General features: G+C 40.9%; 1 protein-coding gene across 13 annotated transcripts in view; it reads right to left on the bottom strand.

Annotated features, from left to right (window-relative positions):
• Nucleotides 1-25,247, bottom strand: part of RERE (arginine-glutamic acid dipeptide repeats) — a 466,287-nt gene that overhangs the window by 284,126 nt on the left and 156,914 nt on the right. For all 13 annotated transcript variants that reach the window (XM_063594922.1, XM_055104272.2, XM_055104287.2 and 10 more), the window contains one exon: nucleotides 16,300-16,768. In XM_063594922.1, coding sequence (XP_063450992.1) covers nucleotides 16,300-16,624 — 325 coding nt within the window. In that variant the 5' untranslated portion in view covers nucleotides 16,625-16,768. The remainder of the gene's footprint in view (nucleotides 1-16,299; nucleotides 16,769-25,247) is intronic.

Below are 25,247 nucleotides of genomic sequence, written 5' to 3'. Positions count from 1 at the left end.
ATGTGTATTTCTATGCTGTGAAATAGTGGTAATTAAACTACTACTTTTCAGTTAAACTGTTCCTAAAGATGTAAAAATACAGCATACCAGGTGAGACCTTTTTGTGACATTTCCTTTCCCTCTACTAAAAAGGAAAAATTATAATTATACACAGTATTACTAACATTGCCGCAATCAATTTGGTAACTGCACAGTAGCTATGTTTTATAATACCAGCACAATGGGATGGCCACGACAAGTAAAGTCTAAAAACTAAATACTGTCTAATAATAATGATAGCCTGCTTTAGAGTCAAGTTATACAGAGCTTTACAAATAGAGCCCAAATTAAAATGTTAATGAAAAAATTAAGAATAAAAAGCACAGCTAGGCATGGTGATATGCACCTGTGATCCCAGCTACTTGAGAGGCTGAAGTGGGGAGGACTGCTTGAGCCTGGGAGGTGGAGGGTACAGTGAGCCAGAGATTGCACCATTGCACTCCAACCTGGGTGACAGAGTAAGACCCTGTCTCAGAAAAAAAAAGAATAAAAAACAACATATTGAAATTATGTTAAAAATCTGTATCATAAACTCACTCCACTTTCCCTTTCTAAAAGAGAGGTATAACTATAATCAAAGCTCCCCTCCCAACTTTTTTTTTTTAACTATATGAATCTCTATTGATCAGTCTACAGTGAGACACTAACACTCCATCTGTCAAGTATCAACATCTGTCCAACACAAAGAAAGCCAGAACAATGCCTGCAGCCTTCAAAGGGATATAAAACTGTACCTTTGCCTTTTAAAGTTTGGTTTATCATTTTACACATTACACTATCACTCTGTACATAACTGAAAAGGCATTCCTTGCAAACATAACTGAATAGGGAAATCTAGAGATGTAAGTCAGAAAACACATTTAGGGGTTAAATGAGTGAACAGTGGTGGAGTATCTTTCATATGTAACATATACTATGATGCCTAATTAGCTTGAGTACATTTTTAATGGTGAAATAATGAAAAAGACTTAAAGGTACTGGATATTTAATGCATATATAACGACAAATAGTCATTATGTATGAATTCAATGGACTTGGTAAAGTGACTAGAAATTTATCCATTTCCAGGCATGTAAGCATTCACTTAAAAGAATGAAGTGACTAACTTACCTTCTCCCATCTATCTCTGGTACTTACAATCCGCATTATAAAACTCAGACTAATACTAAGGAAGGAGTAAAATAGTGAAGCATTTATCCTCACTTTTTCTAGTATTTAGGGTATTCACATAGCTCCAAAGTAAAATTCATGCACGGCCATCTATTCTGCAGTATTTAAAACTTTTTAAAACAACAAATCACTCTTGTCCACATACATTTTAAAGTAATTTAACAAACAAAATACACTGCTCCATCTTCATAGACAGTATTTTTAATTTTGGAAAGTCTGGTTTTCTCAGCTGGTGAAGCTGTCAGAATAAATAGAAGGCAATATCTGGAAAGATGACAAACACATGGGTCAATGTCAAATACAAGCCAATCTCTGTCAAGAAAAAGAGCCAAATTCCTGCATTTCCATTTAAATTACGTTATCCGACTCAAATACCACCATGCCACTTCAAATGAAAATAGTTTCCCTTTAAACAGAGCTTTTTACAAAACTGATAGAGTATAACAGATTAAACAACTCTTTCAGCAATTTTCTTAGCTACTACAAAGTAAGGCATCTATGTATAATTATAATAAGGGGAACATTTAACAATTAATTGAGCCAGCTAAAGCTAAATCTCCAGAGCTTAGGAGTTCAAATGCTTGCTCACTAAGAAAAAAGGACAGAGGATTTTAATATAACTGCAGGAAATCTCAGTCCAATTAGATTCTAGGTAAATATAAATCTTGTTGCACTGTGATTGGAACTCTGTCACAGTCCTCCGGACTGATTTTAGCATCCGGCTTGGAGAGTCAAACCAAAGAACTCCTTGCCCCACTGTTTCTCTCCACACACTACTGAATTAATCAAGTACCTCCAGGTTCTGTGCTGAACAAAGAAGGTCTTCTGAAGGCTGTCAGCTTGCTTTTACAACCAACCAATAAGACTCACAGAACATATCATACAACTGTGAGGCAGTAACATCTCTGAAAATATTCATGATTTACCCTAGTTTATCATGGTGATACCTTAACTAATTCACTGTCTTTCCTCATTCAGAATTAGATCACGTGAGGCCAGGAGCCATCCCCTTTTGGAGTTTTGATAATGGAGACTTAGCAACTATCTTTCAAACCAAGGAGGATTAAAAATTAAGTAATCAAATTAACTAGGGCGGCAGTTCACTTCCTTAACTTAATATGCATCTTTTATCTCTGTGAAGATCTAGAAAAGTGCAGAAGGATTTAACACAATCAAAAGTATCGTATTAACATTTTGGGGGTCAAAAAATCAGGATATATTTTATATTTTAAATAATTTTATAGTTGAAAGAATTTGGTCTGTTAGAAACTGGCCTTGTAACCCCAATCTAAAACAGTAACACTTAACAAGGATTTTAATATAGGACTGGCCCTTTCTGAGTTCCGCACCTATGTGCTTGTGTATGTATATACTTATTTAATCCCCATCACAATTCTGGAGGTAGGTACTCTTATCCCCATTTTATTGATGAAAAGACAAAGGCACAGAGGCTGTCCTCTACTCCACATTAACCCACCAGCAGTGGGGTACTGGATTATGCTGTCCTTTCTCCCTCTGTGTAACTGATTCAGATTTGTGGTCAAGACGAAACCTAAGGAAGTTTATGCACAACACTGAAACATCTAAGAGAATTTTTTAGGGCTGTTTCATTTGTAAGTCTAATTAACTTATAAGAAGAGTTAAGTACTTGAGGTTTGTGTTAATAGACTTTTTAAAAATAGAAACCAAATATTAAATTAGTAAAGGCAAGCTTAAATGTTGAAGATATTAACGAGTTTATAAACAAGACTAATTTGTAATTCAAAATCCCTTAAAAGTGATTAAAATGTTTAATTTATAAATGAGATTTATAAGCTGAATTTTTTAAAAAGTATAACAGTGTCCTTCAATTTGCAACTTTAACAAATTGAATATCAATTTTTTTAAACCTAGGTAAACCTTCTGGACAGTCATTTCTGCATATAAATATCAATCTTAAGGACTCTTCCCAAAAAGTCCTCCCATCAACTGCTCTGTGCACGTGTCTCCTACTCAACTGCTAAAGGAAGCACAGCTGAGACAACGCTACCCAAGAGAGGCACCTAGGGCTAAGCAGTCACATCTAGCAGCTAACTCTGCCTGCGCTAATAGGTATCTAGGGAATGAGTAAGTGCCTAGAATGTGCTAGACACTTTTCCAAGTACCTGGGATACATTGGGGAAAAAGATCCCTGTCCTGCTGGAACCAACCAGCATGGAAAAAGACACACAACAGAAATGGAAATGGAAGATGCCATGGGTGTGAGTGACTGTGAAAGGTGGGGGGATCCAAGAATTGAAAATCCTAGTGGGCTCAAACAATTTCTGGATCAATTGGCCCCAGGAAGGTGGAAAGTTAAGAGGTAGAAGAGTGGAATCCATGAGTAGGTCATCACCAGGCTGCATTCCTGAATCTGATCATTAATTGCTCATAAAAATACCTTCAAAGATTGACCTTTCAACATGTTTTTGCTGCTTATTGAGCCCAATTTTTAAACAGCCACCTAAAAGAACATTTCTGTTTCCTTTGGAACACAGTTTTTGAACACACTGTGGTTAACTGCTTCTTATGTAGATATTTCTGCTATAACACAATATATGTTACTGGGAAGACCACATATTCAGCAAAAATGTTCACTAAAAATAAAAGGACTTATGTAAAATACAGGGTAAAAAGCAGACTACTCAAACCCTATGCAACTCTAAAATCAGATGGCTATTTTGTTAAAAATCAATACTTAAGAAATAAGAAACCCAGGCAGTTACCCAACAGTGGCTGCATGCTGCCAAAGGTGATATTGAAAATACATGAAAACAACAGATGCTGGCTTGAAGGCACCAAAACAATGCAGTAATCTGGGGGTTTTTGTGAAGGTGAGCACAGCAGACAGGGCAACCTGCCACAGAGCATAATGTTAGCGTGTGCCTCTCTGGGGAGGGAACCCCAGGGGACAGGTGTTCATTTTTCATTTCATTTTCAATAGAAATGAGAAAGCTCCTGCTGATGCAACAGCCAAAGTGAAAGTTTAAATTCTCACCTATTTTTTTCCTTTCCTGCTAAAATACAATCCCACATTATACCATTAAAGTATATATTATAATTCTATTCCATCTGGTCACACTCCTCTTGCCTAGCAAAAGTTGCACATGAACCAGCATAAACTGCACATTCTATTGACCTCACTGTTCTATTTACTTACCTATCACACACAAAGCAAAACAAACTATTGCTAAATATCCATATGCAATAACAAGGTCTCATGGCCAGCCCACATCTATTTCCCCTACCAAACTGCTTCCCAAGCTCATTGTGGGGAGTAACTTTAGCCCCATCATGTGCAGGCTTGGGAAAGCAATCAATCCAGGTTTCTGTCTTTTTTTATACAAGACATGTGCATGCAATTCAAGGTAGACATACTATATTCACTCTTTTGGAACTGTGAATCTTGAGCTGAGTGACAGCAAGGACAGGAAGATCCTGAAGGGCCCTATTCCAGTTATAGCATGTGGTTGGAACGGTCAGTAGTTCCCGCCAACCAAGTACCTGAACGCTCTCGTTCCAATTAGGTTTTGGAGGCTTTTTTCCAGCTTCCCAACCATTATGGGGGAAGCCTGTAATTATGTGAGCCACTCTAACAACACATTGCCCTTTGTGTTATGTGATCAATGTACACCACCTTGCATCAAAAAACTTTTCATGCATACAACATGCTTGCTTTTTATTAGATCATAGAAAAATGTGTATTTCTCTTTCAGTTACTAAGGGTTCAAAATCCAGTAATCACCATTAGCCTATGTATTCTTGAACAATTTACTACTCACCTTCTCAGCTTACTTCCCACAGTTTCCTTATGGACTATGTTGCCCAGGCTAGCCTCAAACTTCTGGGCTCAAGTGATCCTGCCACCTCAGTCTCCTGAGGAGCTGGGACTACAGATGCTCACCACTGTGCCTGACTAGACATACAATTTTTGGAAACAGGAGAGCTATAAATAATTTTAGGAGTAAAAGGAGAAAAGAGAAAAAGAGCAAAGTAATTATATCACTTGCATTTTCGAAGAAATCGGTCTATCTCTTCTTTTTTCTTCAACACAGGTTATTTGTTTTTTGTATTCTCTTCAGGGTTTTATGCAAATGTCCGTTCATTCTTGGCTTTAACCAGTTCTCACAGGCCCATACCATTTTACAAACCAGCTGTGTGACTTTGGCCTCCATGTCTTTGTTTCCTCATCTGTACAGCAGGGAAACAATGTCTAGGTTGTATAGGAATTTTCTAAGGACTAGAAACTACACACTCAAAGCAAATCCAGTAGATAGAAGGTGCTTTAAAACTGGTTGTCACCCATGTTGTAGCTCCCTTACTATTTACAGCCAAGTTCACAGTGCCCTTTGCAATCAGGCACTTTACAAGATGCAAATTATTCCCAATAATTTGGCCAGAATGTAATTCTGCAGCCACCTCTGTTCTTCTTGAACTGCATGCATCATATTTTAACATCAAAATCTCAAGCCATGAAATCACATATTTTTTCTCTAATTTTTGATCTGCCTAATTTGTAGTCTGCCACAGGTAAGTGACAAGCATGCTGGGTACTAATCCTCTCACCTCATGCAATGGACTCATTTTATATCTGCGTTAGCTTGAAAAAGACTGGGAAGCACTAATGAGTGATTAGTGACTCTCAAATCTAAACATGTGTTTAAATCACCTGGACATCTTATTATATAAAACATGGATTTTGATTCAGCAGATTGGGGGCGGAATCTGAGATTCTGCATTTCTAACCAACTCCCATGGGATGCCAATCTGTGGCCAATGCTTGGTGCAGAGAACAACTACAGTACAGGTTTCATGATACTTAATGATCCTTTCCCTATAAAATCAAAAAAGATATGATTAATTTGTCTCAAATATCACTTCCCATTTCTCTAATTAGAATAACTTTAGTATTTTCTCTTTCCTCTATCCTCACGAAGTAATAAGTTTTTATGTGCTAAAGAATTGTCTTTCACATACATGGAATTTGAATAACTTCCTAATATACATGAAAAGGCAATCAACTAAAAGATGAAATAAAATTTCAATAGAAACAGAAGAAATTAAAAGTTAACTAATGTAATCCATAACTAAAAGTTCACTATAATGTGACTGAAACTAAGAACTACATTTTCCCAACTGTTCCAAAGACATACAACTAAGAGAACTGAAGATGTCACTCAAATGTGAATCACCTGAACCTGAGTCTACCTAACAACAAAGCTCTTCCTGCCTGTTACAGGATGAGTTTGTCCTTCCCAAAATTCGTATGTTGAAGTCTTTACTCCCAATAGCTCAGAATGTGACCTTATTAAAGAAAAGGTAAGGCCAGGCACAGTGGCTCATGCCCGTAATCTCAACACTTTGAGATGCTGAGGCAAGACTCCTGGCTTGAGTCCAGGAGTTCAAGACCAGCCTAGACAACAAAACAAGATCCCTTCTCTAAAAAAAATTAGAAACTAGCTGGGCACAGTGCCATGCACCTGTAGTTCCAGCTACTTGAGAGGCTGAGGCAGGAGGACCACTTGAGCTCGGGAGTTCAAGGCTGCAGTAAGCCGTGTTCATGTCACTGCACTGTTGTCTGGACAACAGAGTGAGACCCTTCCCCGCCACTCAAAAAAAAAAACAAAAAAAAACAGGGTCATCATTGCCAATGTAACTAAATTAGGACACATGAAAATATAATTACACTGTAGGTGTGATTAGTTAACATTAAGTAAGGTGAGCCCTAATCCAATATGACTGGCATCCTTACAAAAAGGAAAAATGTAGATAGACACAGAGATATGTACACAAAGAGAATGCTATGAAAGATCACCACTACGCTGCCACAAAGCAGCAAACTACTGTAAGCAAGGACAGAGGCTTGAAACAGATCCTTCCCTGGTGCCTTCAGAGGTAACATGAGGCTGGGTGCAGTGGCTCATGCCTGAAATCCCAGCACTTTGGGAGGCCAAGGTGGGCGGATAGTGTGAGCCAAGGAGTTCAAAATCAGCCTGGGCAACATGGCAAAACCTTGTCTCTACAAAAAATACAATTAGCCAGGCATGGTGATGCATGCCTATAGTCCCTGCTACTCAGGAGACTGAGGCAGCAGATTGAGGCTGCAGTGAGCAATGATCGTGCCATAGCACACCAGCCTGGGCGACCCTGTCTCAAAAAGAAATGAAAAAGAGGTAACACGACCCTGCCAACACCTTGCTGTTGGATGTGTGGCCTCCAGAACTGTAAGACAACATACCTCTGTTGTTTAAGCCACTCCATTTGTTATACTGTGCCACAGCATCCCTAACATACTAACACACAGCCACATTGTGTTTCCTCCCAAATAAGATTAACGTTGATTAAATAACATTAAAGATGATTGTGCAGATAGGCAACTAGGTCACAGAGGGTCTACAGTGCCAGGTTCTGGGAACAAACCTGCTGGTGAACAGGGAATACACTGAAAAGCTTTAAGCAGATTAATAATAGGTCTAATAAGTGCAACTGAATTTGTCACACGTCTGAAAAAAACATTAAGCTCTGCCTAAAGATGCCTTTATGCTATGTTACACAAAAATATTCTTGCCATTATCAATAAAACTACCCCACCACAAAATATGAATGTTTCAAGAAGACACCTTCATTTGCATGTCACATCTATTAATACCTAAAATTCTTCTAAATATTAAGAGATGTAGATAAAAAGTTACAGATCAAATGAGCTTTTATTTAAAATATGTGTGTGTGTGTGTGTGTGTGTGTGTGTGTGTGTGTGTGTGTGTGTGTGTGTGTGTCCCCTGGAACACCAAATACCACATCTTGGTTTTGTTTTATTTTGGGAAGGAAATGTTTGTCTGAGTAATTAATTGCCTTAGAGAAGCTTTCGATGATTCAGAGAACTAAGGATGTGACACGACTTGCAGCCTCCACAGACCTCAGTGAAGACGCAGTAGCTAAATGTTAGGACCATTTGTTAAAATATCGGGGACCCCCTCCCCACTTTAAACAGTAACTTGATTCAATGGAAATTTTCCATTTAGAAAATAGTTGCATGTTATCTTTACTTTTTCTTTTCAGGCAAACTTTTACTGAAGTGTAATACATATACAGAGAAGTGCAAAATGCAGTAAATTTTCACAGAACAAGTCCATGTAACCAGTACCATAAAACGTAACATGACCAGAACCTGGGGGTCCCCTTAATGTTCTGTTCCCCGTACCCATAGGGCAATCTCTCTCCTGACTTCAAACACCAAAGATCAGTTGTGGCTGTTTTAAAATTTTCTATAAAAGGAATTATACAGTATTATGCTCTTCTGTGTCCACTCAACATCATGTTTCATGTTGAAATCATTTACCTGTTTTTGCAATGGGGTCTCACTCTGTAACCCAGGCTGGAGTGCAGTGGTGCAATCACTGCTCACTGCAGCCTCGACCTTCCACGCTTAAGGGATCCTCCCACCTCAGCCTCCCAAGTAGCTGGGACTACAGGAGCACACCACCAAGCCCGGCTAACTTTTGTATTTTGAGTAGAGACAAGGTTTCGCCATGTTGCCCAAGCTGGTCTTGAACTCCTGGGCTCAATCCACCTACCTACCTCCACCTCCCAAAGTTCTGGAATTACAGACGTGAGCCACCGCACCTGACCTATAGTCATTTACTTTAAATAGGTTTTAGAAATAACGTATATTCCATTTTTATTCAAACTAGATCCTCAGGTTTCATTTTGCCTAGTTTGAATTTTTTCCAGCTTAAATTCCATTTGCATCAAAAGAAAATAACACTTAAGTGATCAAAGTAAACAATTCTAGTTTCCAGGGCATTTTTCCTCAAAATTGGCAAATAAAACGGTCAAATATTTTGCATCACCTAAGATTTCACAAACCACAAACTTATATACATAAATACATGTTTTGCACTATGTTCATGAAAGTAGAAGGAACACATATTCTAGGACTATAGGGTAAATAGGGCAATCAAACAAAATTATCAGTTAATATGACAAAATGTTAAAAAATACATACTTTTGAAAAAAAAATACATTTCATTATCCAAATAGCAAGCAATACCAATATGCCAAAATAAAAAAAAAATCTCACAATAATATGAAGTTAGTTTTTTAACCAGTTCTACCTACACCAGAAATAAAGGAATCAAATTTCCTAGAACCTAACTGAAAACAGTAGAAAGAAATTAATATGCCACCTACAGCAAACTCCAGAAATCAATATCCTATGCTAAAGAAGCCCAGAAGGAAAATCTGGCTGCACACAGCTGTGTAATAAATCAATTTGGTACCGTGACAGTCATCTCAAAACAGGAGTAATGGCTGACAGACAACAAAGAAGTTAGATCTGACTCAAGGACAATATACAATAGAGCCCCACAAGGTTTTTGTTTTGGTTTTATTTTTAACAAGTCTGTTAAATCACTCATTGGGAAGTAATACAAAACAGACTTCCAGAAGTCTTATTCTAATTTTAACATCATCAATGAGTCAATAATTTTTTTTAATGTTTCTAGAAATTTCTTTATTCAACAAATATTATGGAATACAGGCTGGGCGCGGTGGCTCTCGCCTGTAATCCCAGCACTTTGGGAGGCCGAGGTGGGCAGATCACCTGAGGTCAGGAGTTCAAGACCAGCCTGGCCAACATGGTGAAACCCCGACTCTACTAAAAACACAAAAATTAGCCGGGCGTGGTGTCACACGCCTGTAATCCCAGCTACTCTCGAAGATGAGGCAGGAGAATCACTTGAACCCAGGAGGCGGAGGTTGCAGTGAGCTGAGATTGCACCACTGCACTCCAGCCTGCATGACAGGGCAAGACTCTGTCTCAAAAAAAAAAAAAAAAAGTATATATATTATGGAATACACACTATGTGTACACTATTGTCAGTAGATGGCAGGAATTCGATGATGAGTGGGGAAAAATAAGAATTGCTTTTTTTTTGGAGAAGGGAGACTTATTAATCCTAATAAAATTATTACTGTTGTAAGTGCTAGAAGAAAAGATACAAAAAAGGCTATAATAGTATTTATTAAGGAAATGTATTTGACTAACCTGGGAGAAAGGCAGTGACACTGGGGTGGCAGAGCTTAAGAAAAGATAAGAATTAAGTGTGTTACCGAGACAGGAAGAGCAAGTGCAAAGGCCCCGAGGCAGGCGGGAACATGGGCAGTGTAAGTAACAAAATCTATTATGCTGAGCTCCTAAGGACAAAATTAAGGTAATCCCAGAGTTTAGCAGCAAAGGTGAAAAAGACCTGGTTGTGACAATGCATGAGATTAAACCGTAGTGATAAATTCTAAATAATATTTAATTTCTCCATAAGATCTCATGCTTCTAAACACTAAACAATTTAAATATAGCTTGGGACAGAAAAGTATGATTATATGAAAGCCTACCTTTATCCTCAAAGTATCCCTGCTATGCTCATTCTTAGTGACATTTCGAGAGGTCCCTATAATTTATACTTATTCTGAGTAGTAAAACCAATTCAGAAATGTAGAAAGCAATAAATATTTGAAAAATCTTAATTTGTGCTTTATATCCCATAGAAATAAATGAGTATTAAAGATCTATTCACTTGGAAGCAGTGGTTCACGTCTGTAATCCCAGCACCTTGGGAGGCCAAGGTGGGTGGATCACCTGAGGTCAGGAGTTCGAGACCAGCCTAGCCAATGTGGTAAAACCCTGTCTCTACAAAAAATACAAAAATTAGGCCAGGAGCAGTGGCTCACGCCTGTAATCCCAGCACTTTGGGAGGCCGGGGCGGGCAGATCACAAGGTCAGGAGATCGAGACCATCCTAGCCAACATGGTGAAGCCCCGTCTCTACTAAAAACACAAAAATTAGCTGGGCATGGTGGCACGCGCCTGTAGTCCCAGCTACTTATGAGGCTGAGGCAGGAGAATCGCTTGAACCCAGGAGGCGGAGGTTGCAGTGAGCCGAGATCGCACCACTGCCCTCCAGCCTGGTGACAGAGTGAGACTCCATCTCAAAAAAAAAATAAAAATAAAATAAAATAAAAATAAATAAATAAATAAATAAAAATAAATTAGCTGGGTGTAGTGCCACGTGCCTGTAATCCCAGCTACTCAGGAGGCTGAGGCAGGAGAATTGCTTGAACCCAGGAGGCAGAGGTTGCAGTGAGTTGAGATCTCACAACTGCATTCAAGCCTGGGCAACAGACTGAGACTACGTCTCAAAAAAAAAAATCTACCATTTAAAAACCATTAATTTGGCCAGATGCGGTGGCTCATACCTGTAACCCCAAGACTTTGGGAGAAGGAGGCAGGAGGATCACCTGAGGCCAGGAGTTCAAGACCAGCCTGAATAACATAGCAAGACCCCATCTCTACAAAAAAATTGTTAATAGGCCAGGTGTAAGCCTACACCTATAATCCTAGCTACTCAAGAGGCTGAGGCAGGAGAATCAATTGAGCCCAGGAGTTCGAGGATGTGGTGAACTATGATCACGCCACTACCCTCCAGTCTGAGCGACAGAGTGAGTGAGACTCTCTGTTTTTTTTTAAGCTAGTAATCCATTGAAGATATCCTTTACAACATTCTCCACAGATCCTAAGCTTTTAAGATACAACTAAGCACACAGGATTCTCTGCAAGTGGGTGAGGATAATGGTTTTTCATCACTAACAAAGGATGTTACTGTAGTAGTTTATATCAAGAAAGTAAAAGACCAGGTGCAGGGGCTTATGCCTATAATCCCAGCACTTTGGGAAGCCAAGGCAGGAGGATGACTTGAGCCTGGGAGGTCGAGGCTGCAGTGAGCTGTGATCATACCACTGACAGCCTGGATGACAGAGCAATACCCTGTCTCAAAAAAAAAAAAAAAAAAAAAATCAGGAAACAAAAAGGAAAGAAAAAACTCAATCCCCATCTGGGAATCTAATCACAGTACTCTGCTTTTTTTTTTGGTTTTGTTTTTTGTTTTTTAAGAGACAGTCTTGCTCTGTCACCCAGGCTGTAATATAATGGCATGTAGTTCACTGCAGCCTTGAACTCCTGGCCTCAAGTGATCCTCCCACCTGAGACTCTCGAAGTGCTGGGATTACAGGTGTGAGCCACCTTGTCCGGCCCAGCACCCTACTTCTGATTCTTCAGTTTAAGTAACCCTAAAGAACAGACAATATTTAACAAATACTCATTTAGAGAAAAAGCTGTTTGGAGAAGGCAGCTAACTCAGTTAGCTTCAAATCCATCACCAAAACGAAAGGAAACCACTGAGAAGGTCAAAGACAGTCTCCTTACCAAATAGTCAGACATCCACTGGACCTGGCAGGATGCAAAGGCACAGCCCTCACTCAAGCAAAAGGGTGCCTCACATGGAGCTGTCTTGCTCTGGGTGCCACAGAAATCTTCCAAACCATGTGTGGCCTTTATAGTCTTTCATAATACACTTAGCTTTCAGAGACAGCATACCTTTCTCACATGTCACAGAGGTTTTCAGATTCACTGAAACACTATCAGCCTCCACAAATACATAGTTCTTGCCCAAGCACTTTTAAGAACCATTCTGTAAATAAGTCCTTAGCAATCTCCCTTCACATATTCTTCCAGACTCAAGAAGGGAGGTGTATTAGTCCATTCTCACGCTGCTATAAAGAACTGCCTCAGACTGGGTTATTTATAAAGGACAGAGGTTTAATTGATCCACAGTCCCACAGGGCTGGGGAGGCCTTAGGAAGCTTACAATTATGGTGGAAAGGGAAACAAACACATCCTTCTCATATGACAGTAAGAGAGAGAAGGGCTGAGCAAAGGTGGAAAGGCCCCTTATAAAACCATCAGATCCTGTGAGAACTCACTCACTATCATAAGAACATGATGGGGGAAACTGCCCCCATGATTCAATTATCTCCACCTAGTCCCGACCTTGACACATGGGGATTATTACAATTCAAGGTGACATTTGGGTGAGGACACAGAGCCAAACCATATCAGGAGGACTTCCTATAATCATAGTTCACCACGCCCAGCTAATTTGTAAAAATTTCACTACAATCACAGAGCACTGCAGCCTTGACCTCCTGTGCTCAAGAGATCCTCCCACTTCAGTCTCACAAGTAGCCGAGACTAAAAGCACACGCCACTGTGCCCAGATCCAAGACTGTTTGTGGTTTGTTGGTTTATTTCTATTTTTAGGGAGATACTCAGCAGAAACAGGGTGCCACAGTCCCATAAATGGGAAAAATAGCCGGTGTTTTTCATGTTAAAGAGGTTTAACTGTCGGGCTTCTTGGAGTCACTAATTCTGACTCTCTCATGAGGGAGACTGTACAGGCAGCATTTTCCACGCATATTTGACTACTATTTTTGGTGAAATGTCCCCACCGACACCAGAATAACGTTCCATATTATAAATGTTGAGAAAGGTTAGCATTCAATACTGCACAAGGCAGCTTGCCTTTTGACAGTGATCCAAACTGTATTACCACATTAAACTGTTATCAAGAGAAAGGATAATAAAAAAGTAAATCTCTTCTTATACTGAAGTTATCATAATGTAATCTATATCTAAAAGAGTTGGCCAGGCGCGATGGCTCACGCCTGTAATCCCAGCACTTTGGGAGGCTGAGGCGGGCGGATCACGAGGTCAGGAGATCGAGACCACGGTGAAACCCCGTCTCTACTAAAAATACAAAAAATTAGCTGGGCGCGGTGGCGGGCGCCTGTAGTCCCAGCTACTCGGGAGGCTGAGGCAGGAGAATGGCGTGAACCTGGGAGGCGGAGCTTGCAGTGAGCCGAGATCGCGCCACTGCACTCCAGCCTAAGCAAGAGAGCAAGACTCCACCTCAAAAAAAAAAAAAAAAAAAAAGGGTTAACATATTTTGTTCCTTTCCCATGATTTAGATGTGCGTACGCCCTAAACAAGCAATCTGTGGTAACTCTGAGGGATTCTTCAGTCACTAAGAAATTCTTACTGCCCAATAGCTGAGTCTACATCAAAGATAAATACAGACAGTACTGTAACCTACACACATCATTTAATCCTTACAGCACATTTCTAACTGCTCTAAAACCTCCACTCTGATCAATTTATATCACACAAATACCTTCTCAGTTAATCTCCAACCAAGAAATTGTAGCTGTGAATGCAAATTTGTCTGTATGAAGTTCTAGCACTGACTTTTTTTTTTTTGCGGGGGGGAGGGGTGGAGACAGGGTTTTGCTCTGCTGCACAGGCTGGAGTGCTATGATGTGAACGGGGCTTACTGCAGCCTTGCCCTCCTGAGCTCAAGGGATTCTTCTACCTCAGCCTCCTGAGTAGCTGGGACTGCAGTCTCATCACACTCCCAGCTAATTTTTTACTGTTTTGTAGAGATACGGTCTCACTATGTTGCCCAGGCTGGTCTCCACATTACTCAAGCAATCCTCCTGCCGCCTCAGCCTCTCAAAGTGCTGGGATTACAGTCATGAGCCACCGCGCCCAGCCCCACTGACATCTTTTGAAATTTAAAAAACTCCTGTGTGGGAGAATGAAAATCTGGAACTTGACGTGAAGTTCATAACAGTAACAGCATTCCTCAGTAAAATGATTGTTCCAGATTATGGACATAACACAGTGAAGTATTTTAATCTCTTTCTCAGAAAAACATAAAAATGGGCAGCTTTAATCGGCTAATTACATCTCATACAAAATTCATGTCACTCTTCAACAGTAAAAGTAACTCAAACAAAATTATTTCACCTAGGTTTTACTGGCTTCTGTAAGAAAGGATCTTGTTTGTTTGTTTGTTTGTTTTTGAGACAGGGTCTTGCTCTGTTGCCCAGGCTAGAATGCAGTGGTGCAATCATGCTTCACTACAGCCTTGACCTCCCAGACTCAAGTGATGCTCCTGCCTCAGCCTCCTGAGTAGCTGGGACTACAGGTGTGTGCCACCAGGCCCAGCTAATTTGTAAAAATTTTTTGTAAAGATGGGGGTCTCACTATGTTGCCCAGGCTGGTCTTGAACTCCTGAGCTCAAGCAATCCTTCTGTCTCCGCCTCCCAAAGTGCTGGGATTACACTGTGCCCAGCCTAAAAAAGGTGTCTTAATACACACAATACATCAAATGAAAAGGAAAGGCTTTGCTAGTGTTCAACAGGTTCTGACTCACTTGTTTCCCTGATCTCATCTAAAAGTTGAGTCTGTCTTTTTTTGAGCAATGCTGTAAGCCACAATATACTGGCATGACCATAATACATTTTCCGGAAAACCAAGCAGGTTAGATGACTTCTTCTATTATCGTTGATTAGAGAGCCTGAAGCTCAAATTTTTGGAAAAGGAAGTTAGCAGGAGCAATACATCTCTGATCTTCAGGGCTTTTTTTTTTTTCTGAGACAGAGACTCGCTCTGTCGCCCAGGCTGGAGTGCAGTGGTGTGATCTCGGCTGACTGCAACCTCCACCTCCTGGGTTCAAGAAATTCTCCTGTCTCAGCCTCCCAAGTAGCTGGGATTAGAGGTGCACACCACCGATCCCAGCTCATTTTTGTATTTTTAGTAGAGACAGGGTTTCATCATGTTGGTCAGGCTGGTCTCGAACTCCTGACCTCAGGTCATCCACCCGCCTCAGCCTCCCAAAGTGCTAGAATTGCAGGCGTGAGCCACCATGCCTGGCCTAAAGGCCATTTTTAAAAAGTACCTCTCTAGAGTCTGGTCGATCCTGTCCCAAGGTAAAATTTCCTGTTTCCAAGAATCTTAAGGTTTACTTGTCTCCACCAAGCAGTCAATTCTGCAGGGTCACCACAGTCTCATTTATGATTGAAGATTAAAAAGCAAGCATGAATTCAAAAGACAAAAAAATACTAAGCAGATGGTCCAGTTAGAGAACAAGCAGCACAGGAAAATAAGAAAAGAACTCATGAATGCATAAACCAGGCACAAGAGCAAATTAAGGCAGACACAAGCAAGAAGTGGGTAAACCTAACTGACCAAAAGTGGGTCACATGTTTACCAAATTAAGTTTCCTACTCTTCTAGATTCCAAGCCTTCCTTAAAGTGTACAAAGCGTATTTATTTCACCATAATGCTAAGATCATTCCCCCACTGTAAACATTGGCAAGACCCAAACGGAAGGCTCCTTACCTCCTGGTCTGTAGACCACATCATCTTCAGTGATGTAGGATGTTATCTCACCGGTATCTGTCCTTTCATAACGAGACTTTTTTTTCGGTGGTTTCTTCTTATTCTTCTTCGTGGACTCCTCTGCGGTGGCACTATTGTTGTCATTGTCCTCGTCTTCACTGTGATCACTCTCAGCATAATTTTTGGCTCCTCCTTCCAAGGTACAGCTCCGGCGTGGCCTTGAATTCTCACTCTCTCTTGCTTTGTCTCTTTTCTCTCTCTCTCGGTCCCGGTCTCGGTCCCGGTCCTTCTCTTTGTCTTTGTCTTTGTCTTTGTCCGCTGTCATGATTCGCCACGTGCCTTCTTCTGTCCTCTCACGGCTGGGCCTCCGTGAAAGGTAGACAGTAAGCCTGGGCTTCAGTCTTCTGAATTTCTCACTCAATTCCAGGGAAAATCCAACCACTCCAACAACCCCAACGTTTCAAAAATGCTAGGAGAGAAAAAAGAACGGTTTTACTTTAACGCTTTTTCATATTTGTTTCCTAAAATAATGTTTTGTTAAATGAATCTCTTACTTATTCATGCTTTACACCTAAAAACTTCGCACAAGCCACAGGAGAAAAATTAAGTGTTAAAATTTTAAAACTACAGTTTTTGGTCTCAGCAAATGGTTTGGGGTTTTCTATGACACCAATAATAAAAACTGTCTGAATACCTAAGAGTAAACTACACTTCCTCCACCTTACATGTTTTCTCCTTTTTAAAGAAAAAGCAAACCAATACACTGATAGACAACATATAATGGGTATTATTATACAAAAGGAGCTTCATAACTCATAATATTAATTTAAAGAGGAAAGAATCTGTAGTAAAAATTATTTCCAGCCCAGGCACTGTGGCTCATGCCTTGTAATCCCAGCATTTTGAGAGGCCAAGCCAGAAGGACCACTTGAAGCCAGGAGTTCAAGACCAACCTTGGCAACAAAGTGAGATCCCATCTCCAACATAAAATAAAATATTTCTACCTGAAAAAATAGTAATAGTTTGCAGCACTGTCAAAAATGTCTCACGATAGGCCGGGCGCGGTGGCTCACACCTGTAATCCCAGAGCTTTGGGAGGCCGAGGAAGATGGATCACGAGGTCAGGAGATCAAGATCATCCTTGCTAATGTGGTAAAACCCTGTCTCTACTAAAAAATACAACAAAAATTAGCTGGGTGTGGTGGCGGGCGCCTGTAGTCCCAGCTACTCAGGAGCCTGAGGCAGGAGAATGGCGTGAACCCAGGAGACGGAGCTTGTAGTGAGCCGAGATTGTGCCACTGCACTTCAGCCTGGGCGACAGAGCGAGAGAATCCGTCTCAAAAAAAAAAAAAAAAAAAAAGAAGAAGAAAAGAAAAAATGTCTCAGGATATCGCATAGAGCACTATATTCTAAAGATATTTTCTGGCTACTTCTAAAAACTTCTACAAACTTCCTTCAAGAATAAAAATAATATTTAACTCAAACGAAAGTGAGAGCTTCAGAGCAAGATTTTTCCACCTTCAGTTACATTTTACACATCTTTTCATCCTACCATTTTCAGTTATGTTCCAAGGAAAATGATCTCTCTAAAGATGTATTACTGGCCAGGCGTGGTGGCTCACACCTGTAATCACAGCACTTTGGGAGGCCAAGGCAGGGGGGTCACGTGAGGTCAGAAGTTCGAGACCAGCCTGGCCAACGTGGTGAAACTCTGTCTCTACTAAACACACAAAAAGTAGCTGGGCACGGTGGCACACGCCTATAGTCCCAGCTACTTGGGAGGCTGAGGCAGGAGAATCGCTTGAACCTAGGAGGCAGAGGTTACAGTGAGCCGAGATCACACCGCTGCACTCCAGTCTGGGCGAAAGACTCCATCTCAATAAAGAAAAGAAAATGTATTGTCTCTGCCTTAACAAAACATAACAGCTTCCAGAAACAACCTTCCATCTTTCGGGAATATTAAGTGGTTTTTACAGTCTTCCAAATTTCTACTATAAATGGTATCCCTAATAAAGTACTCCCCAAAAAGAAACCCAACAAGAAAAGTCTTGAGGTTTTTAAGCGTCTGCAGTGGGAAAAGTGAATCCCAAACTCCAACCTAACACAGTTCTTACAGATATTTTATAGCAGGAAAAAATTTGTCTTTCTAAGTCAGTTTTGGAATAGACCTAACAATAAATTTATAAATAAATAATTTATCTTTTGTTTTTCTTATGATCTTCCCCAACACCCTCTCACTTATTCAACAAATCTTTACTAAATACTATGTGCCAAGTGTTAGAACTAAAACCACAATGGAGGAGAAAACTCATGGTCCTTGTTCTCAATGCTCAAATGCAACAAAAGGAGGCAACTGATCAATCTAAGAAGCTTCTGTTTCTCATGCAACTAGGGCGAGAAAGGAAACAGTGCATATAAACAAACAAAAGATTGGTCCTCTTTACTTGACAACCACAAAAAAATCAGTTTGCAGTTATATGCTTCAGATGCAGAGAAAATTCTCTTTGGTCAGCCAGACATGGTGGCTCATACCTGTAATCCCAGCACTTTGGGAGGCCGAGGTGGGCAGATCATGAGGTCAGGAGGTGGAGACCATCCTGGCTAACACGGTGAAACCCCATCTCTACTAAAAATACAAAAAATTAGCCGGGCGTGGTGGTGGACACCTGTAGTCCCAGCTACTCGGGAGGCTGAGTTAGGAGAACCGCTTGAACCCAGGTGGCAGAAGTTGCAGTGAGCTGAGATCGCGCCACTGCACTCCAGCCTGGGCAACGAGAGAGACTCCATCTCAAAAAAAGAAAAAAGAAAAAAGAAAATTCTCTTTGGTCATGCTAAAACCATAACAATTACCATATATTCTCTGCAGCGCTCTTAGGTCAAACCTCATATCAGAAAAGACCTCCTCATAAGCATCTCAAATATCCTTAGACATTCAGCAAAATAGAAAGTATTTAGTCTTTGGAAGATAGGTGATGAAGGAGCAATCATGCATCATAAGCTACATTAGAAGAAGGAACGCATGTAGCACAAAACTAGATTACTTCCTTCTATGTAAGAAACATGCTGTTTCAAACAGGACTTCCATTTTCTAAACATATTTCAAGAAAAGGAAAAATTATCACTGCCTACAAAAGTTTTGCCCAGATGAACCGTCTGCTAAACAGATAGTCATAAACTCCCAAGTCCTGGTAGGCTACTAGTGCTAGCAACTGAAAATACAGAGACCTACTACTTCCTCGACAAGTCTTAAGTTTAGAGCATGAACGAGCCAATCATGAAAGAAAGAAAACTATCAGGCCAGGGGCGGTGGCTCATGCCTGTCATCCCAACACTTTGGGAGGCTGAAGCAGGCGGATCACCTGAGGTCAGGCGTTCGAAGCCATCCTGGCCAACATGGCGAAACCCTGTCTCTACTAAAAATACAAAAATTAGCTGGGTGCGGTGATGGGCGCCTGTAATCCCACCTACTCGGGAGGCTGAGGCAGGAGAATCGTTTGAACCCAGGAAGCGGAGGTTGCAATGAGCCAAGATTGTGCCATGGCACTCCAGCCTGGGAGACAAAGCGAGACTCCGTCTCAAAATAAAAAACAAAGAAACAAAAAACGATCAGCTAACACCATTGTTAAAATGTTCCTCTTTGACCCTGAAAACTCATCAGTGTCTACTGGGAGTCCAAAAAGAATGAGAAGCTTGGGCTGAAAACCTCTCCACTGCAACTGCAGTTTCAGACAGAAACACTTCTGATTAAGAAAAAAAAATCATTCTCCCTGGGGTTAACAAGATAACTGCTCCAGAAAACTGTGTAGAAAACATTTTTTCAGCACTCAAAGAGAAAAAATAGTAAGTCCAAATTGTACATTCAACACTACTCACTACAAAATCAAACACTGTTTCTATTTACAAAGAAAATAGAGTTGTTTCTGCCAAAAGTGAGCAAGAAAGTTAAAAATTCAAGAAACAATAAAGATGTCTATAAAACGAAATCCAGTATATGCGTATATTTATAAAATCAATGTTCTGAGTTATCTGAAAGTTGGCTCTATTTATATATTACATAATCTGCATGTTATATTAATATATTAAATTATATGAATAATTAATACCATATCATTTATATATTAATGACATATTTATATAACCAACTTTCAGATAAGTATGAACATTAATAATCTAAGCAAAAGTCAATCCAATTACCATTTACATTTGGCTCTAAAATACAGCTCAATGGGAATATATTTTTTTCCTCTATGTTTAACATATGAATTATAATTCTTCTGCGCCTTAGTGTACAGTGATCAACACATACCAATGATGTGACAGCTAAAGAAAGGGACCCAGAGAGGAACCAGATGGCACTGAGAAGGAGAGTTGTCACTTCAATTTGCTAGAAATGATCTACAAAGTAGACGATACAACAACAGCATCTTTATTATAGCACCATGAGGTTTACAGAGCAAGTCCCTCATTTGATTCTTCCAACTCATGAAGTGAACTGGACAGAAGTTGTCATCCTCGCTTTACAGTCTACAGAACTCAGAAGAGATCATCTGCACAAGGCCACGCAGCCAGTGGGCACGAAGTAGGATTCCAGTGCAGCTGTCTCAGAGCTCAACCCTATCTGGCTTGCACAGGAGCTCCTGCTGCCTATGCTGCCAGGGTCTCCAGCTCTTCACAGGCACCAACTTCTCCTACATTCATCCATGCTGATGATTCACGCAGACAGATTTAAGAAACACACTCACTCTGCCCCCAAAGCTATTTTTCTCCAGTCGGAAAGCCAAAAACATTGAAAATATCTGTGTCAATCACTACCCAACCCAGTGAAACAGGAAACACATTATAACATGCTTTAAATAAGAAAAGGAAGAAAATCTAATGTAGAATACATTTCAGATTTACAACAAGCTTCAGCTACTCAGTGAACAAATGTCAAGTGAATGCCTATTATGTGCTATTTACAGCTCCAGGTGTTGGTAAACAGCAGAAAACTCAACACAAAACCCCTGCCCTTATCTTGAGCTTATGTGCTCAGCAGTGGAGAGAGACCACCAACAAAAGGCACCATACCTAATGAGAAGATCTTACACGGGAAATCTAAGGGGGACAGACAGTGTTGCAGGACTGCAATTTTAAACAAGATGTTCAGGGAAGGCCTCTCTGAGGGGGCTTTGACCCTGAGTAGGAGCATTAGAGAGAAAGCCAAGGACACATGAAGGGAGGTGATTCCTGAAGAGGGGAAAAAGTGCAAGGTCCAGAAGCAGGAATGAGCCAGGCCCACTCAAGACACAGGAGACCAGAGGGGCAGGAGTAGCACAAAAAGGGGGAGAGAGGTCAGAGATGAGTTCAGAGGTTGAAGGGGCAGGGGGAGGAGGACCTGGATCCTGGCAGGCCTCATGGGCCAGGGAAAGGACTCTGGCTTTTACTCAAGTGAAATGAAGTTACTCGAATGACACTTTAGCAGGGATGTGAGTAGCAAAGAAAGGCATGATCTGACTTCTGTTTACCGGAGATCACTCTGGCCGCTGAGAAAAACCTCAAGGAGCGCAGGGGGCACGATCACCCAGGGAAGACAAGCAGCAGCCGGGAAGGGCTAGGGTAGTAGCGACAGAGAATGGGGAAAGTCTCATGTTTGTATGTTTTAAAGGTAAGAGTCAAATAAATAGGATGTGCTGATAAACTTGAGAGGTGAGAGAGAGAGGGAAAAAAGAAAAAGGAATCTGGCCTGGATGGATGAAGCTGCTGTTTGAGTTTCATGGGGAGACCAGGAATTTGGCTTTGAATGTGTTAAGCTTGATCAAGAAGCCTAGAAAATCACAGAGTCTAAGTTGGCAGAGGTCCAGGCTGGAGATAATAATTTAGTTTTTAAAGCCATGAGACTGAATGAGATCACCCAGGAAGTGAGTACAACTTTTTGACAAAAATGTTAAAACTCATGAAAACATTTATTGCTCACGCTTGAGTGCAGAGGATATTCAAAATAGACTTATGAGTTACACATTTCCAAAGGCAGTACCCTTAGGACTCTTTTTAAGTATATTCCTCTCAATCATTTCCTGATTAGAAGATTATACATCATCATTTCATCTTAAGTAAGAATACGTGGGTAGTTGCCAAAGCTCAAAAAATGGCAGCTTCACCTATTTAGCTGAAGGCCAGATTCCTCACAGTTTTTTGATCCTATTAGATTCCCCACTTAATCTAGGGGAAAGAATCAAAGCTTTCAACAGAGCCAATATACAGAATTACTCTTCATTTTAGGTTACTTCAGCCTCTACAAACACCATCTTACCTCTTCAAAATGAAGCCAACACCACCCGCAAACACCTCACACTACTTCTCAAAACCAATTCAGACAAAGCACAAAAATTTCAGTCATACTCATGGTCCAAATCTCATTTAAGAGAACCACTTCCTGGCTGGATACAGCGGCTCATGCCTATAATCCCAGCACTGTGGGATAACAAAGTGGGGAAATCATTTGAGGCAAGGAGGCAATCATTTGAGACCAGCCTGGGAAACACAGCAAGACCCCATCTTTACAAAAGAAAAATAAATTTAAAAATTAGCTATGTGTGGTGGTGCAGACCTGTAGTCCTAGCTACTAGGGAGGCTGAGGTGGGAGGTGGGAGGATTGTTTGAGGCCAAGAGTTCAAGGCTACAATGGGCTGTGATCACCACCACTGCACTCCAGCCTAGGGAACAGAGTGAGACCCTGTCTCTTAAAAATCAAAAAAAGAAAACCACTTCCTGTCAGTACTTAAGCTTAAGGAAGGGGCCCAGGACAGAACTGAGGATACTGGACTGAGAAGCCAAGATCCAAGTTCTTAGCACTGCCGCTTGCTGCACTGCCTTGGGCAAATCACTCTACCTGTCTGAGTCGCAGTTTCATTGCTGTAAAAGGGGACAAGACCTACCTATTTAACAATGCTGCTGTTGAGAATTACACAAGTATACTATATGTAAATTGTACTTATAGATTGCAAAGTGCTTTACAAATGTAAAATATCAATAATATGTATTTATTTCAGTCATGATTCACATCTACTATGGTAGATAATAAGCTATGGAAGATATAAAGGTAGCCAAAACACCCCTATCCTCAAGAAACTTATCTATTTGGGCGGGGGTAAAATCTATCCAGTTCCATGATTAAGAAACAAATCATGCAGAATTAACTACAAATGAAGAAAAAAATTAAAAATATTTCCTCTTGGGTCATGTAAAACTCACTTATCCATGGAAATCTGCCCCTCCCTCCTGAGTTCCCAATCCTCAAGCTCCACTCATCTCCATTGCTCAAGCCAGGCTATTTGTTAGGATGCTTGACTTTTGACTAAATACAGTGAGCGAAGTCCTCCAGTTAATTCTTCCTCACTCAACCAGAGTAAGACATACTTATATTTTTCAAATGCCTGACCATACTCTAGGCATTTTGCTTAGCACTTAGTCTACCAGACACATCCTGAACACCTCTGTAATGGACCCACTGCTCTAACTGAATCTTAGCTTACCTACTTCAAGCCATCATCATCCCTCATGCAGATGAATACAACTGCTTTCTAACAGATCTTTGTGACTACAAAACATTGTTTGCCTTCGCCTTCCTCCCATCTGTCCTCCAGTGCAGCCAGCCAGCCAGCATATCTGACGTCCCACCACTTTTTTTCATAATAGCTCAATTCAGATATAATTCACGTTCCATATGAATCACCATTTAAAGCATACAATTCATTTAAAGCATACAATGCCCACTATTCCTTTTCAAAGATTATGGGGCTGCCCCTTCACCTCTCCGGCCTCACCTCTCCCCTACTGCTTCCACCTCCACCCCTCCTGCATGCTCCTCCTGCTGCCTCAAGACACTCCTTCAGTCCCTAGAACCCAACTGCTGGGAATACTCTTCCCCGCCCCTTTGTCTGTGTACCTTCTACTGACCCTCAGAGTCTCCAGTGTTTCTGCTCTCCAATTCCAGGAGGCCTCCCAGACCTACCCGGAGTCCAGCCTTCTCTTTGCCCCCCAATCCTGCCTGTAAAATGGCCCTCACTGATCCCACTAGTGTTATCAGTTGTTAACTTACATCACTTCCCCACTAACTGCAAAGTCCACAAAGGCAAGGACCATGTCTACCATGTCATATTCCGTGAAGCAACTCCCAACTCAAGCAATTTCCTCTCTGCAGCAAATTCAGGAGAGCATTTTCCTCATCATTATTTGATTATTCAGTAGCAGCTGACAGGGGCTGGCCACACACCCTCCTGGAAGGCCTCTTTTCCTTTCACTTTCTAGACACGATCCTCTCCAGGGCCTATCTAACTGCTCCCTCCACTTCTTATACTAGGCCAACCAGTGTAGGAGTTCTGTTGGGGCACTCCCTCTTTTCTCATCCTCTACTTTCTACCTGGCCAATCTCATATATAATGCGTTCATCACCAATCAGATACCAGGACACACAGGAGGATCCACACAAGTACATGTCTACCAGATTTCCCCTTCAGCTTCAGACACATGTGAAAACTGTTCACCTGGGGTCTCTTCTTGGATATCTCAAAGGTACCTCAACATGCCCAAACCAAAGGCATACTCTGCATGTACCACCATGCCTGGCTAATTTTTAAAATATTTTGTAGAGACAGGGTCTCATTTTGTTGCCCAGGCTAGTCTTGAACTCCTGGGCTCAAGCAATCCTCCTGTCTCCTCTCTTTAATCCCTACATCCCATCATCAACAAATTATCTCATTGTTACCTTATAAATTTCTCTCAAACTTATACCTCCAAACACCTCCAACATCACAAATCTTAGTTCAATCTACTAGTATGGCTTTCCTGGACCACTTGAATCAGGTTCTTGATTAGTCTCTTCAAATCCACTCCTCTGAACTCCTACAATTATTTTACTGTACTGCAGCCAGGGCGTTCCTTTAAAAAGGCTAATGACATTATGTCAATCC

The sequence above is a fragment of the Pan paniscus genome, chromosome 1 (genome assembly GCF_029289425.2).
Source record: "Pan paniscus chromosome 1, NHGRI_mPanPan1-v2.0_pri, whole genome shotgun sequence".
Taxonomy (NCBI): domain Eukaryota; kingdom Metazoa; phylum Chordata; class Mammalia; order Primates; family Hominidae; genus Pan; species Pan paniscus.
The sequence above is the reverse complement of the archived record's forward strand: the minus strand, read 5'-3'. Positions and strand labels throughout refer to the sequence as shown.